Source organism: Manis javanica, chromosome 10 (genome assembly GCF_040802235.1).
Source record: "Manis javanica isolate MJ-LG chromosome 10, MJ_LKY, whole genome shotgun sequence".
Lineage (NCBI taxonomy): Eukaryota > Metazoa > Chordata > Mammalia > Pholidota > Manidae > Manis > Manis javanica.
In genome coordinates, this window is record NC_133165.1 from 8,381,813 (window position 1) to 8,396,672 (window position 14,860).

Here is a 14,860-nt window from a genome sequence, read left to right on the forward strand (position 1 = left end):
CCGGATAGCTCATGTTCATTGAGCACTTACAAGGTGCCCAACACTCCTGCTGTTATTCTCACCACAAATATCTGCCAACCATTATCACTCCCAAGTGACAATGGGGGAAACCGAGGCACAGAGTCATGGAGCAATTTGACCTTGGCCATTTCGCCAGGCAGTGCTAAAGCCAGAATTGAACGGAGCCACCTGCACTGACTTGAGGGGCTCACGTGGTGGGTCAAGAATGCAGAGAGGGAGGGGGAATCTGGACGGGACCAGGAGGACGCAAAAGGAGACAAAAGCTGCGAGTGCAGGTGAGGCTGGGCAGCAGGTCCCAAGCAGGCAAGCAGCCAACGGTCCAACAGCGGGTAGATCACAGCTTGGCAGACGTTAGGAGGCTGCTGGGACGTGTCAAGCTGCCAAGGCAACTCTGTGGGCCCAGGCAGCACCTTACATCCTTGTCTCCACAGCAGCGAATCCCAGTGATTGCTCCACCCAGGGCTTCTGGTCAAGAGTCTGTGATAAGCTGATACCAGCTGAAGGTGCAGTGGGAGGAGGGAAGTAATAGCTTCTCTGAGCGTCAGTGTTGTTCACAATATGAGCTCCAAATGCCTCCTCTGCACCGCGCCCCGCACCTGCCCCCCCGTGCTGATGCCCGCTCCGTCTGTCCCACTCTCTCCCCACTCTGTCTGGTCCCCACAACTTCCTGCATTTGTTGGCTACCTTCCCAGGCCTGGACCTTGGCTCTGCTTTCCTGATGTCAGCAGCCCTTCTCCCATTTGGCACGGCGTGGCTGTGGGCAGACAACGGGTGACATGGCCCTGCTCCCCATCACCCCACCATTTGGCACAGCCCGCAGAACAGCCCAGATCTGAGCTCTCTGGACCCCCCATGCTGACGTCCCCAGGCGCACACAGCCCACGGACAGTGATGAGACACCGGAGAGCCTTTGATTCCTCTTGGGCTGAGGTGAGTATTGGGCAAAGGGACCATGGCGTGCCGCCCTGAGGCTTCCCCCGAGAGCGGACGTGCCTTATCCATGGACCACCTGTACGACTATTTCATGTTTTTCTTCAAATTAACTCCCTTTCCAGCCTTTGACAAATGCATTTGAAATGGAAACTTTGTATTACTGCCACCAGTGGAAAACAATTGTCATTAACAGGGGATACCAAAACCATAGAGAAAATGGAAAAAAGGAGCCAATTCTAACTACCTTCTGCTGCCTTGCAAAGGTTCACGCCCTGCCAGAGGCCTGATGCCTTCTTGCTAAGAGAGGGAGAACACAAACGAAAGACACTGTTAAGGACGCATCCGCACGAGCACCACAGGAGTTTGCTCCAAGACACTGTCAGAAGGACTGACGCAGGGAACTTGAAAAGAGAACTTTCTCCTGAGACGCAATGGTGTTTAAGGCCTGGTTGGCCCTTGCCCCTCCTCACTAGACTGCCCACGGCCACAAGGGTGGGGGCCTGGCTCCACTTCCCCTGGCCTGGGCCACTTTTAGAAAGAGCAGTCAGTAGCTTGGCTGTGGACGCGGGCGCTGGAAGGATCCAGGCTACTTGCAAAACACAAAAGCATTTCCCACTCCACAACAGGTTCCAGACCTCCTTGGACAAACAGAGGGGTTGGCGGCAGGAGCTGGGCCCTCAGATGGCCGGCTGCGGGCCCACACCCCTCAGACACCAGGCCTTCCTGTCTGGAATAGCCTCCCAGGGAAGGGGTGGTTCTGGTGTTAATGACGGCTTGGAAGTCAAAACTCCACAGAAACTTCAGAGTAATAGCAAAGCCTTACAAGGTGAAAACTCATAGCCCCTCTGTGTTCTGTTAAATGCTTTCCATGCCTGGCTGCCTTATACATCTGCTTTCTTGCATTTCCTCTGATGCACAGCAGAGAAAGTGTGAATGCACAAAGCCTATGGGAACGGGCAAGTAATGCAACTGGGTGAAGCTGGCCACGACGGAGGATGGTGGGGACCGAGGCAAACTGGAGAGCCACTCAGCTCTTCTCCACTGTTCTCATGTGGAAATGTGGGCTATGTTCCTAGGGCTATTGATTTTCAAGAGATCCTGGAAATGTGAATTTGTGTGTGAAATCTCCATTTTATACCAAAATATTTAAAAACTCTGTAAGAGTGTGTACAAATGTGTATACACAAATGTGCCCAGCAGCTTTATCAATAGCCTCAAATGGGAAACAACCCTAATGTCCTCAAACAGGTGAATAAACAAATTGTGGTACATGCTTCCAATACGGATGTGATATCCATACAACACTAACAGCTCAGCAAAAAGAATACAGCAGGAATCTCACTTATACTGAGTGCAAGCCAGATGGAAAATAGCATAGAGGGTATGTCTCATTTTATATAATAGTTCCAGAAAATGCAAAGTAACCTATAGTGACAGAAGACAGATCAGAGGTTGTGATGGGAATGGGGGAAGGGGGGACAGGAGGGAAAATGACAAAGGGACACACAGAAACCTTTCATACATTTACTACCTTCGCTGAGGGGGCTTCATGACATATATTTTGTCAAAACTCAAATTGTACACTTGGAATATGCACAGCTAATTATGTGTCAAGTATAAATAAAGCTGTTGAAAGAAAAATGTGAGGGGCCAAATAATGTGTGGGCCAAGTTCAACCCATAGACTGCTAGTGTTTATCCTGTTTAAATTGCTCGATCAACACTTAATTAGAACCCATCACATTTCCTTCCCCTGCATCTGTGGTTACAGAGGTGAAGGGGGCTGAGAAATTCCCATGACAGCAGAGGTGTAGATGGGCCTGGCCAAGGTGAAGATGGGGACCCAGGGACACTGGCAGATGTCCCCCAGAGACAGCCTGTCACCTGTACCCTCCAACTAAATTCCAAAGGTTTTCTGAAGACTCTAAAGCACTTGAACTTTTTCTCTGTACATCTAGTTGGCCTTCTAGCATCCGGTGCCCTCTGAACTCTGGCAACAAATCAGCTGGTAATAGCAAAAGCAAACAGAACAGTTAGGAGACCACAGAGATAATCCTGGCAAGAGATGGTTCGGGGGCCCGGTCAGCCCCAGGAGGGATGGAGCAGTGGTGAGTCTGCAAGTAGAGCCAAGCGGGTTGGCTGATGGCGTGGACGAGGGCGGGAGAGAAAGAGAGGCATCCACGTGGACTGCAAGGTTTGGGATTGAACGTGCGGAAGGTGGAGACCCTGGAAGCATCTGGAAGTCAGAGCCACCAGCTGAGATGGGAGGGCTCCAGGTGGAGCGGGAAGCAGGCTCCTGTCTGCTGCCTCTGACTACAGGAAAGCTGACGGCACGCACAGGCTGCAAGCTGTCCCACAAAGCAGAGAAATCCCATTATCTCCGACAACCGCAGTGAGGCGGCGCTTACCCTGATCCCCCAGCTCCTAACGTCATTTGCTCTGACCACATTGGTAATCCAGATGGGAAAATGAGATTATGATTCTGGGGCATGCATTGCTGTGGGGTGGGGAGTGACAGAAACCTCAGAGGGGTGTTTGCACCTGCACAAATTAGGCACCATCTGTGTGGTGCGGTAAGCTGGCCTGACCCTGGCAGGAGGAAAGACTGGGCTTGGCTTGGTGGCTTGGAAGAAAAGTGCAATTAGAGAAAATCTGATTAGAACTGGTGGATGGAGGCTTGCCTTTAGGAAGGATGGGGCTCTCCCAGTATTCTGAGCCTGGAAGAGAGAAAGCAGGAGGGAAGAAAAGGGGGAGAGAGGAAGGGAGAGAAGGGAAGAAGACCTCTGCTTACCAGGATGTCAAAGCAAATACCTTTACAACCTGTGCTCTGGCTACTTCCTACCAGATACGGGCATCCCTCCCCCCTCCCCCAGCCTGTTCAAAATGCAGACTCTCAGGCCCAGCCCCAGACATGCTCGATCAGAGGCTGCATTTTGATGCAGTCCCTAGTAAAACTGAGGATTCCTGCACACACTGGTCTCCACTGCTGTTTTCCAAGGGCCAGGCTTTCACCTACCACCCTCATCATTTTTGCATATCCCCTCAAACCACTTGTACCATGATTAGCAATCTTCAAATCAATTCACTTTTTGGGGGAAAAAAAACACAACTTAAGTTCATTTATTTAAAAATGAAACTTTGTATTACTATTATGAGCAGGAAATTAGCATCATTTGTTATAAATAGAAATAACCATGAAAAGCCTGAAACAACATAAGAGTAAAATTGTTATTTAAACCCTGGTTGGACACTGCCAGCTGCCCAAAGTTCTTAGTCTGAGGCCGGCACTCTGTTTAAAAGGGAGATGAGGGGTTGCTGAAGAGTTGAGGAAGGAAGAGCAATGTTATTAGCTCTGCGTCCACATTATCACACTTGTGGTCACTTCCTCGTCAGGGCCGAGGTCCCTCAACTTCAGAATCAGCACTGTTCCATGGCAGGGCCCCATGCCCCCCAGGGGCCCTTGCATCTTCTCCCCACATTGAGTTCCCCCATACAAGGCACATTCAACTAATTAGAGGCAGGTGGAAACTTAAGCTTATCTGGAGACCCCTGGGGCTCCCCTCTATCAGAGACCAATATGACTAGGAGGTACCCCAGAGCCCCAGAGTCCAAGGACAAGGACCCAGGATCATGGTGAACAGCTGAGACTGTCTACCTAGCTTCAAACTGCCGTTGGATTCAAAGTCTGCATGGGGAGCTGTGTCAACCTGGCCTCTCAAAGTGGATTCCTATGACCACTTGGGCAATACTTTGTGGCACAGGTGAGGATGGAGGCCTAGAATTTTCCAGAAATGCCACTTGCCAAGGGGAATTATGCCAAGCTCAACAAATTAAAATCTTAAAGGGAACATTTCAAGTCCTCCAGCAGAAGCAAGATGTTGCTCTACAATTATCTTCCTTATACCAGCTCCTTTTATTACCTTAGAAAACCACAATGTGAGATAGCCGCCAGCCAGAAGATAAGTCCTTGCTCAGGCAATGGTGTCAATTGTGTTGTGCTGGGGTTTGGTGTATTTTAAACGGGTGCTGGCTTATTTGCAAAGCAGCTGGTGATCAAATAATGACTATTAATACAAACACACACAGTTGCAAAACCTCTCTGATCAGGAGTGATGAGGCTGATAGTAATAACTCAAATGTTCCCTGGAGAAATCTGGGAAGGTAAAAGTTTTTTTCCCCCACTCCCACCAAAAGATCCTCTTCCTCCCCATCCATAATTATATTAATACTTAGTTACCTTTGAGTGCTTACCATGTGCCAAGCAGCGTTCTAAGAGCTCTACAGAGATCAACTCCTGAATCATCATGACATCACCAAACAGGAATTCTTCTTCCCTGATTCACAGACATCAGCCACCAAGACCCACCAACGCGGCTTCCCAAGGCATCTCAGGCCTCAGACTTCATGCACACAACACGAAAATGAACCATATTTGATTCACCGTATGAAGCAATCCAAGTGTCCACTGAAGGATGAATGGATACATAGTATATATATTCAATGGACTATTATTCAGCCTTTCAAAAGAAGGAAATTCTACAACATGGATGAACCTGGAGGACATTATGCCAAGCGAAATGAGGCAGTCACAAAGGACAAACACGGCATGATTCCACTTACACGAAGAACCTTGAGTAGTCAATTCGTAGAAACAGAAAGAAGAGTGGTTGCGCGGGGAGAGGAGAACGGCGAGGGACTGTTTAGCGGGCATGGAGTTGAAACACTGAGTTCTTTCAGTTTGAGAAAGATGAAAAAACAGTTCCAGAGAGAGATGGCGGTCATGGTTGCACAACAATGTAAAACACTAGTGAACTCTCCACGGCATGATGGTGCTACAGACGGAACTCGTATTCTAAAACTCGTTATGTTCAAACTCAAATCCCCACTGTGACGGTATTGGGAGGTGGGGGTCTTTGAGAGTGACTAGGTCATCTAGAGGTTCATGAATGGGATTAGTGTCCTTAGAAAAGAGACCTCAGAGAGCTCCCTCACCCCTCTGTCATGCAAGGATACATACAGCAAGTAGACTTCCATGCACCCAGAAGCAGGCCCTCACCAAACACCAACTGCTGGTGCCTTGTTTCTGGACTTCCCAGTCTTTAGAACCACGAGAAATACAGTTCTGCTGTTCATAAGCCACCCAGTCTAAAGTTTTTTGTTATAGCAACCTGAATGGACTCAGAGGATGGTAAATTTTTTGTTATATGTATTTTACCACAGATTTTTCCCATAAGAAAAAAAGCTCTTGAAATTAAAAGCACTGACTCATTCATTCGTCAAAGCTCAATAGATTTGTAGATTCCTTTCACACAATGCACAAAGATTAAAGGAGTGTCTACTGCATGCCAGGCAGTACCCTGAACAAGTGGGTATGTAACTGAATGCTCTGGAGAGAGGCGGACACAAATCAATCAATAAATACAGTAAAATCAGAGGCACAGACACAGCATGTACGGGGGGTCTGCTTCTGTGAGTTGCCCATTCTACAGATAAGGATACTGAAACACAGAGAGGTTAAGGAAGTGGTCCAAAGAGCTACAGAGATGATGAAGCCAGGATTCAGCCCCAGGCAGTCACCCTCAGTTTGTGCTTCTAACCACATGCTACGGGGTGGAGGGAGTGATGGTAAGCTATGTAAAACTACATTTGTAGTCAGCAAACTACAACCTGTGGGTCAGATCCGGCCCACTGCCTAGTTTGGCAAATGAGGGTTTACTGGAACACAGCCACACTCACTTACGTACTTACTATCTACAGCTGTCTGTATCAGAGAATCGAGTACTTGTCACAGAGACCACACGGCCTGCAGAGCTGAAAATATGATCTGGCCCTTTACAGAAAAGGTTTGTCAACCCTGTCCTAGGGGACTGGTAGGGAAATGTTAAGGGGAGAGGGAAGGCACAGATGCCAACTTCTCCTCTTGAAGATCTTTCACATCCTCTTTTCCGCCTTCCATCTGAAGCCACCTCCTTAGTGCAGTCGGCCATCCCTCACCAGGAGCCTTCCACAGCCTCCTAACCCCCCTTCCCCGTGTCTGCCCTTAACCTCCGCAACACTTTCTCCATTCAGGAGGGAAGAGACCCACCTAACGATGAGACTGGATCCTAACGCCTTCCACTTAAACCAACTATTCTCAGAATGAAACACACACCCCTCACCAGGACCTACCAGGCCCTGCATGCCCTGAGCCTGCCCCTTCTCCAGCCCCATCCCACACATGCCCTTTGCACTTGCTGGCCTCTCTTGTGAATACTCTACCCACCATCCTTAGCTGCCTGACTCTCTAGCGACCTGCTCTTGATGGAAATGGCCTGCCTGCCTGGCCTACCTGGTATAAGGTCCCCATGAGAATCTCTGCCCACCTGCTTCTTCCCTCAGACCACATATTACAACCTTGCAAATATTTTACAGAAACTTATGTTTTAGTTGCCTCCTTCATACCCCAGGCCGGAGGGTGGCCTATGTGGGTGGGCTTACCCTGCCCCTGTAATTTCCATTAACCTCTGCATACAGTCCAACTACCCACTCCCAATATATGTACGATATATGTTTATATAGAAGCCTGTTTTGCGAATACAGGTTCAAGGCTAGTCTCGACTCCCTATCCCCTCCAATCAGACTGCCATCCCGAAGTCCTTCCTGTGTATAAATGTCACAGCCACCACTGCCACGGCACCCAGGGGGCACTCTAAATTCACGTGCAGCCAGGGAGGAAGCATTCCGTGCAGGGAGGACTCCCCCAGAGGTGTGAAGCAGCGCGATGCCTTCCACAGGGGAGCAGCGAGAGGGCATGTGTGGGAGGAGCAGGAGACGGTGACAGAGGGCAGTCCTCCCACTTCATCAAATTCAAAAAAGCACCCCAGCCCTGAACAGGGGTCCTGAGGTCACTGAAGCCTTTCAAGGTCAAAGGTTGCACTTCCAAAGATGCTGATGTGGGCAGAGAAGTGCCTGGGATCCGCTATCTACACCCCCGCTTGCCGGTCACACTCAAGCCAGTGGCCCTTAGATGGCGTGAAGGGTCCTGGGGGCCATCAGCAGCCTCTCAGGTGCCGTGGCGACAGCCAGGACAAGCCATCTCCAGCACTGGAGAACACGGAAGTACTTACCTCGACTCCCCGCGGAAGCTCACAGCCCTGCCCCGTTTGGGTGGACAAGCTCCTAGGCTATAGGACACGCAGGACCATTCCCACCCCAGGGGTGGGCGGGAAGAGGGTTTAGCAGCGGGGACGGCTGAGTGCCTTCACGCACCTTAGCCAGCTGCGTCTGCAGCTTATTCTTCACATCCGTCACCTCGGAGATGCGGGTGTTGAAGGCCAGGTTGGTGGTGGTAAACTGCTTCCACATCTGATCCGACAGGGTCTCAAAGAGGTTGTCAGCCTCCTCCCGCAGCCGGGTGGAGCTGGCCCGCATGTTCTGCGAGTGCCTGATGTTGTCATTACTGAACTTGGCCCAGGTCTCGGGTACGGAGATCCTGTAAGAGGTGCGAGGACAGATTAACACAGGTGAGGCATCGGGGGCTTGGGGCGGGCCCCAGGGGATCCAGGGCGTCTCAGCCTCGGCGTGTCCGACACTAGGGGCGGGATCGTTCTTGGATGCGGGGCCATCCTGCGCGCTGTGGGGTGGCTAGCGGCATTTCCAGCTTCCACCCACCAGATGCCGGCAGTGCTGCCCTGCTGGCTGTGACAGTCAGAAATATCTTAGACATTGCCACGTGTCCCCTGGAGGAGGGGCACAGTCAACCCCAGGTGAGCACCCCTGGGTATCCGTCCTCATTCTACAGGGGAGGCAGCTGCAGCCCAGTGACAGCAGGCTTTTCCAAAGGGCACACGGTGAGTTGTGGGAGGGGAGAGATTCCATCAATGCGACAGAAGAATGTAAGCCCCGCCCACGGTCACCACCTGAAGCACACGGACAGGCCAAGGAGCGGGCACGGGCACAAGGCTGGCTGCAGAGGCCCTTCAAGTCAGTGGCGAGCACATGCCAGGCTACTTTGCACTGACTCGTTCAGCGAATGTTCTCTGCACACCTGCCCCATGCCAAGCGTTGTCCTAGGCACCTGGATAGAGCCACGGACAAGAGCAGCAACATCCCTGTCCTCGTGGAGATAAATTTCCAACAAGGGAGACAGACATTACTAAGTAAAGAAGGTAAGTACACATGGTATGTGCTATGGAGGAATTTAGAAGCTGGATGAATAAAAAGAGACAGGCTGCAGTCACACTGTGTCAATCAGGGAATAAAATGGCACACTCAGACATGTGGGGGGCTCGGGGATCAGCAAACGCGGGAAGCTGTCCGCATCCCGGGTGTGAAGTTGGAGAGGAGAGGGAGGGGCAGGAGAGAGGGAGCTGTGGTGCAGTACCAGCCCTGGGAGGGGGAGCAGGAGGAATAAATCCCCGCCATCTTTCTCCTCAGCCTTCAGCCTCCTGCTGGCGCCCCTCCCCTGGGCTGAAACTAGCTGGGAACCGGCTGACAAAGGGCGTGCCGGGCAAGCTGGCCTGGAGGGCAGCCTCCTCTATGGACTCACAGCAGGGCAGCTGGAGAATGGGACTGGTGGGCAACACAAAGGCTACATTACGAGGGGCTGGCAGGGAAGACTTCTCGGAGGCGGTGACAGGGATGTAAAAAGAATTCAGTTTGAACAACAGAAAGTTCTTCCTGGCAGAGTCTGTAAGCCCCTGCAACAAGTGATCAATGTAGTGTATGGGGGGTTCCGTCCTCTCAGAAGTCTTTGGGGAGGAACAGGCACTTTTTCGAGCTGGCCTTAGTTCCAGGGTAAACCAGACTAGATAACGTTTCAAGGTCCTTTCTAGCCAGCAAGTCTCCAGTCCTTAAATAAAACATTTTTATTTCAAGGCAGTAGGAAAAAGGAGTCTCAATTTTCGGGAACAGAAGTCTCTTTCCAGACTTTTTAAAGCACACTGAGATTGCATGGTGAATAGAAACTTTTTGAAAACATACATAATATGTGGTTGTTTTGTCTGTCTTTCGCAGGAGCTAAAATGGAGCAATAAACAGGGATCTTGGGCTTCTGCAGATGGGAGAGGGCACTGTGCCTGATCCAAAACTTGTATCCAACAAAGACCAGAGGCTCAGAGAGATAATGTGTCTCCTCCAAAGTCACACAGCCCCTCATCATCAATCCAGGAAGGAGGAGGTGTCAAGGACAACAGATAAAGCCTGTGGATTTACTGAGTGTACTTCCTGCTGCGGAAAGGGGCGCCGTCAATGGTGAGGAGCAGACTCTAAGTCCTCGCCCTCCCCGGAGCAGACAGCGAGCCCCCTTAATCACATTCTCCGGGGGGCTGGGAGGTGTATGTGCCAGAGGCAGCCTTCTGCTTACAGGGGATGCACCTCAGAAGGGGGAATGCACTTCATGGAGCCCTGCCCTCTAAAGATGGGGGTGACAGCAGGCTTTGCTGGGGAGGCAGGAGGTGCCGTGGTAAAGCACACAGGCCCAGTGTCCAGTATGGACTTAGCTGGTGGCTCTGCCACTGGCTGTGTGAGCTTGGGCCAGTCACTTCACTTCTCTGAGCCGAGGTTCCTCATTGAAATAGGGATGTTATGGTGTCTATTCTTGGGGTTGTTGAGTGACTAAATATGCAGCTCCTATCATGGCACCTGAAAACATTAAGTGCTTCATAAATGTTATTGTTCATGAGGTGCTGTGTGTAAAGCTCTCAGAACAGTGCCGAGCACAGAGCGAGCATCAGATAAAAGGCATCTTCTGTCTCCTTTGCCCCCGCCTCCTGCCACAGCATGGAGAGCTTCTGTGACCCGAGATACGTCCCTTCCCAGCCTCCAAATGCCCTCTAACCTGTCAGGATGGGCCCTGCTCCAACAAAACCCCACACACCAAGCCCTGAGTTGGTACATCTGGGGAGCAATTAGTCCCCACAAACAGCAGCTCTCGCTTCCCAGCTGGAGTGGCTGGATGAGGGACTTAAAAATAGCAGGCACCGCAGGGCATGGAAACGGGAGACTCCACCAGGTTTCAGGGAGGCATGCTTGGGAAGGGAGCCCCATGGACGCCCTGCGGGGATGGGCAGCTGCGGCTGAGGGGGCAGAGCCCCAAGCCCTGCTCCCCTTGTCAGGGGCTCTCAGTGCCGGAGACCCCAAAGGGTTATTTCAACACTTGCACATGGACTAAGATCCAGAAAGTGACCTTGGGCTTGGGCCAACAAGACTGCCAGGGAACTCCTTCCCTCCCTCCTTTTCATTCTTCCCTCATTCAACAAATACTTATTGTATACCTACTATGCTTCAAGCACAATTCTATGTGCTGGAAGATTTTTTTTTTAAGGGACCAAGATAGACACCACCTTCTGCCTTACCTGAAACCTGAAGCATCTCTCCCTCTCCGGCCCTAAGTGTCCCAAACCTCGGACTGCTGATTGGGAGTGTGCCTTAGTTCTGCCCAACATTCCAGAACGCTGTGACATGACCACAGCAGTGCCAGGTACACAGGAGGCACCTGTCTCACAGCTGTTGTGACGAGAAAATGAGGTCACACAGCAAGCACGTGATAGATGTTAGCTGCTGGAAAGGCAACGGTGTGCTGACAACACTCTTCCCGCTTCTTGGCTCATTCCAGCTACCAGAACCTTCCCCTCCTGCCTTCCCCTTGAGTCTGTGGCTCCCCAAGAACCTTCTGGTAAATTGCATCTCAAATTAGCCGGAATTGGACTCAGTGGTCTGCCATGGAGCATCCCCATTCAACCACACAGCCCTCACCTGACTGGCATGTGAAGCCCCTCTGTGGTTCCTTGGCTAGGCAGACTCAGAAACCCTCACTCCCGTCCGCCGCAGCCCGGGATGGGGAGCCCGAGCCCAGCACTTACATGCCATCGATTTTCTCCACGCCATGGAAGAAGCTGATGCAGTCTGACGTGTTCCTCAGGTTAAAGCACTTCTCATCGATAAACTGGGCTGAGTTTTTGTCCTCGAGGTCCCTCTCCAGAGCATGCTGAGCATCTCGGTTATCACTGTGGGGGTGAGAGTTGTCCCTGGATTGCGTGCTTACCCAGAGTCCCTCACTCAAGGTCACAGGGAGGTCAGTGCAGAGCCACTGCTCAAAGCAAGTCTCTGGACTTCTAAGAGGATGCTCTGTCCACCCTTAGTGGCTTCTCAGCCTTCTTCCCACCTTGATGCCCCCACCACACACCCAGGGACATGCCCGCTTCCCGCCACCCAGCCCTGCTTCCCTCCCCTCCCCCAGGGTAAGTAGACCTATTGTCATTTAGAACAGGGGTGGGCAAACATGTACTGCAAATGGCCAAATACTAAATATTTTAGGCTTTGTGGGTCACATGGTCTCTGTTACAACTACTAAGCTACGCAGGAAAGCAATCACAGGTAATATGTAAATGATGAACGGGTGTGGCTGTGTTCCATTAAAACATTATTTATGAAAAGAGGGCCAGATTTGGCTCTGCAGCTGTGCATATGCTGACCTCACTTAGAAGATATGAATTCTCTGGAAAAAGCCTTTAAAACAGTTCACAGATCATTATGTCTAACCCTCTGCCTGGCACAGAAGGAAAACAGATGAGTTAAGACCCAGGAGCTCACAGATTTGCATAAACACAGTAAAAATAAATACACCGTGCAGGTCTGAAAAGGATGCACAGTGACACAGAGGAGGAAGCCATTAACTCGGGGGACTTGTGATTTCTCTCTGTCTCAGGCTCTGGGTCTCTGCCTGCCTCACCTTTCTTAGATTCTCTGTCTCGGGCCTCTGTGTGTATGAGTCTCTCTCCTCGGTCTTTGTGTTTTGGCCACAGTCCTTTACTGCTATGGATCTGATGTGGGATTTCGAACAGGCCAGGAGCAGGGAAATGTGTTATCTCGTGTTGGTGGGCATCCAACTACTGTGTGCTCAGGGAGTCGTGCTGGGCGGGAGGAACCACCCTGGGGCCCTGGGGGCCTTCTGAATTTGCAGAGCTGTGGAGAAACGGGGCCAGGTCCTGCCTAATGAACTGGAATGTGAAGAAAGACCAGCATGTGGAAGGAAACATGCCAGAGCATTAGCGGGGAGCCTGTGCCCTCAGAGACCCTGCTCAGCTCGTCCAGCCTCCTGGGCCTTGCTAATGAAGCCTGGGGAAGGCCGGGCAGCCTCTGTCTCCCCTCCTTGGCCCACAACAGAAAGCACAGCCAGCACCAAGGCTCAGCCGGCTGTCAGCTCACCAAGAAAAGCCTGAACCTGGCTCCAGCCCAGTCAGGAAGAGCCTTTTCTATTTTGCTGGTCGCCTGGTGAGGCGAGGACACGGTCCTGCCCAGACGCAGCCTCACGCCTCGTCCAGAAAACTACGAGCCACCAGCCCAGCGCCTGCTCATGCCGGGGCAGCCACCTGAGCAGGCCGGCGGCAGAGGCTCTGGCCGGCTCTAGGTGGGTTAGGGTGCCCTGGCAGGGAGCTGCCTCCCGGCAGAATGACAGACATCCTCCAATAAGGTCACACAGCCTCCAAGCAGGGTCGCTCGGCCTCGGGCCCTGGCAAAGGGGGGCATCCCCTCTGCCTGCTCCCATTCCCTCCTTGTCCTCGGCCACCACTGCTGCTTGGAGTTTATCCCTGAATCTCTTGTCCTCTTTCTCTGTGTCTGTCTCTGTCTTTGTTTTTTTGTCTCTGTCTTTCCTCTTGATTCCCCTGTCTGGCGTATCTCTGTCCCTCTCTGTCCCCCATGTCCCTGCTCCCATGGCCAGTATTGGTCCTTCCTTCCCTCTGACAGCCCAAATCACTCTGTGCCTCCCAGGCTGTGGGACTGTCTCCAACATCTCCTCCAGGGTCCAAGTCCCCAAGTTTAAGTCTCAGCTTTTATTCAAACAAACCTGTTCAAACTGTCCCATTTCCCACCTTCCCACCACTGAATCCAGCCATGGCCCTGTGGCAACCACAAATAGAAAATCATTCATAAATGATCAGAAACATAAGGGCAAGAAAAATACAATGAAGACATCTGCTTGCCCAAAGCATTTCCCTTGTTAAAGCTTCCCGGTTTAAATAAAAGTATATGAGTCTCCTTTTAAGTGAATTAATTTATAGACAAACTTTGGGTGAACCACAGTCCAAGTGGTAAGTAGAAGTGTCAGAAATCAGAACAGAAGTGTGCACTACTCTCACACACATTCAACTGTCCCTTCAGCCACTGCCGTTTGGCATCTCATTTTGGACACCTCCACCTCTGATGTCCGCCCTTGCCTACAGCCTGGGTGATTCTCTCCTGTCCCCGCACCCAGTTCTCACTGCCTCAGTGGAGGTGAGGGGCTGCTCTGTGTGTGTGTGTGTGGTGGGGGACTGCTCTTTCTCCTCCATGGAAGCAGGGCACCCAGCCCCCAGAGCCTATTTGCAAGCTGCCTGGTCCCCGTACCCCAGCCCACTTGCCCACATGCCCCATCTGTAGGAAGGGGTGGCGGGGGCAAGAGGTAAAGGAAGGGTCCAGCTCAAGGGCCAGGTGGGAGGGCCGCCTCCAGGAGAGCTGGGGACTAAGGGCTGAGCTATGGGTCCCAAGCCCTCTAAAACTCAGGCCTACCTTTAATTACCCCCTAGTTTGTCGCAATACTGGTTATGCAATCTTCAAAGAACAAAAAGCTATTCCCTTTGAAGACACTTGGTTTAAGGCATCCGCCAGCTCCCCTCTGAAGCTGTCCCAGACCCTCACCTCCATGCCTGATGCCACTACTCTCTGCCCTTCCCAGAGTTCAGAACTCCCACGGGGACACCACAGGATAAGCAGGGCCTCAGTGAGGCCAGTTTCTTGTGCCTAGACCCTCACTGAGAAACGAGAACCACTGCTGACATGCTGGCCCATGAAAACCAGTTGTATGCATCTCAGTAACATCCTATCGGTAGACTGAAATCAGCCCGGGTGGTAGCATTTACACCACTGCAATTGGCAAAGCTACAAATCAG

The 14,860-nt window shown here is 51.6% G+C and overlaps 1 protein-coding gene across 2 annotated transcripts in view; it reads right to left on the reverse strand.

The window, feature by feature from the left end:
- Window positions 1-14,860, reverse strand: part of TEKT5 (tektin 5) — a 48,772-nt gene that overhangs the window by 14,582 nt on the left and 19,330 nt on the right. For both annotated transcript variants that reach the window (XM_017666834.3, XM_017666835.3), the window contains 2 exons: window positions 11,795-11,938; window positions 8,202-8,424 (listed from right to left, as the gene is read on the reverse strand). In XM_017666834.3, the coding sequence (XP_017522323.3) occupies window positions 8,202-8,424; window positions 11,795-11,938 (367 nt within the window). The remainder of the gene's footprint in view (window positions 1-8,201; window positions 8,425-11,794; window positions 11,939-14,860) is intronic.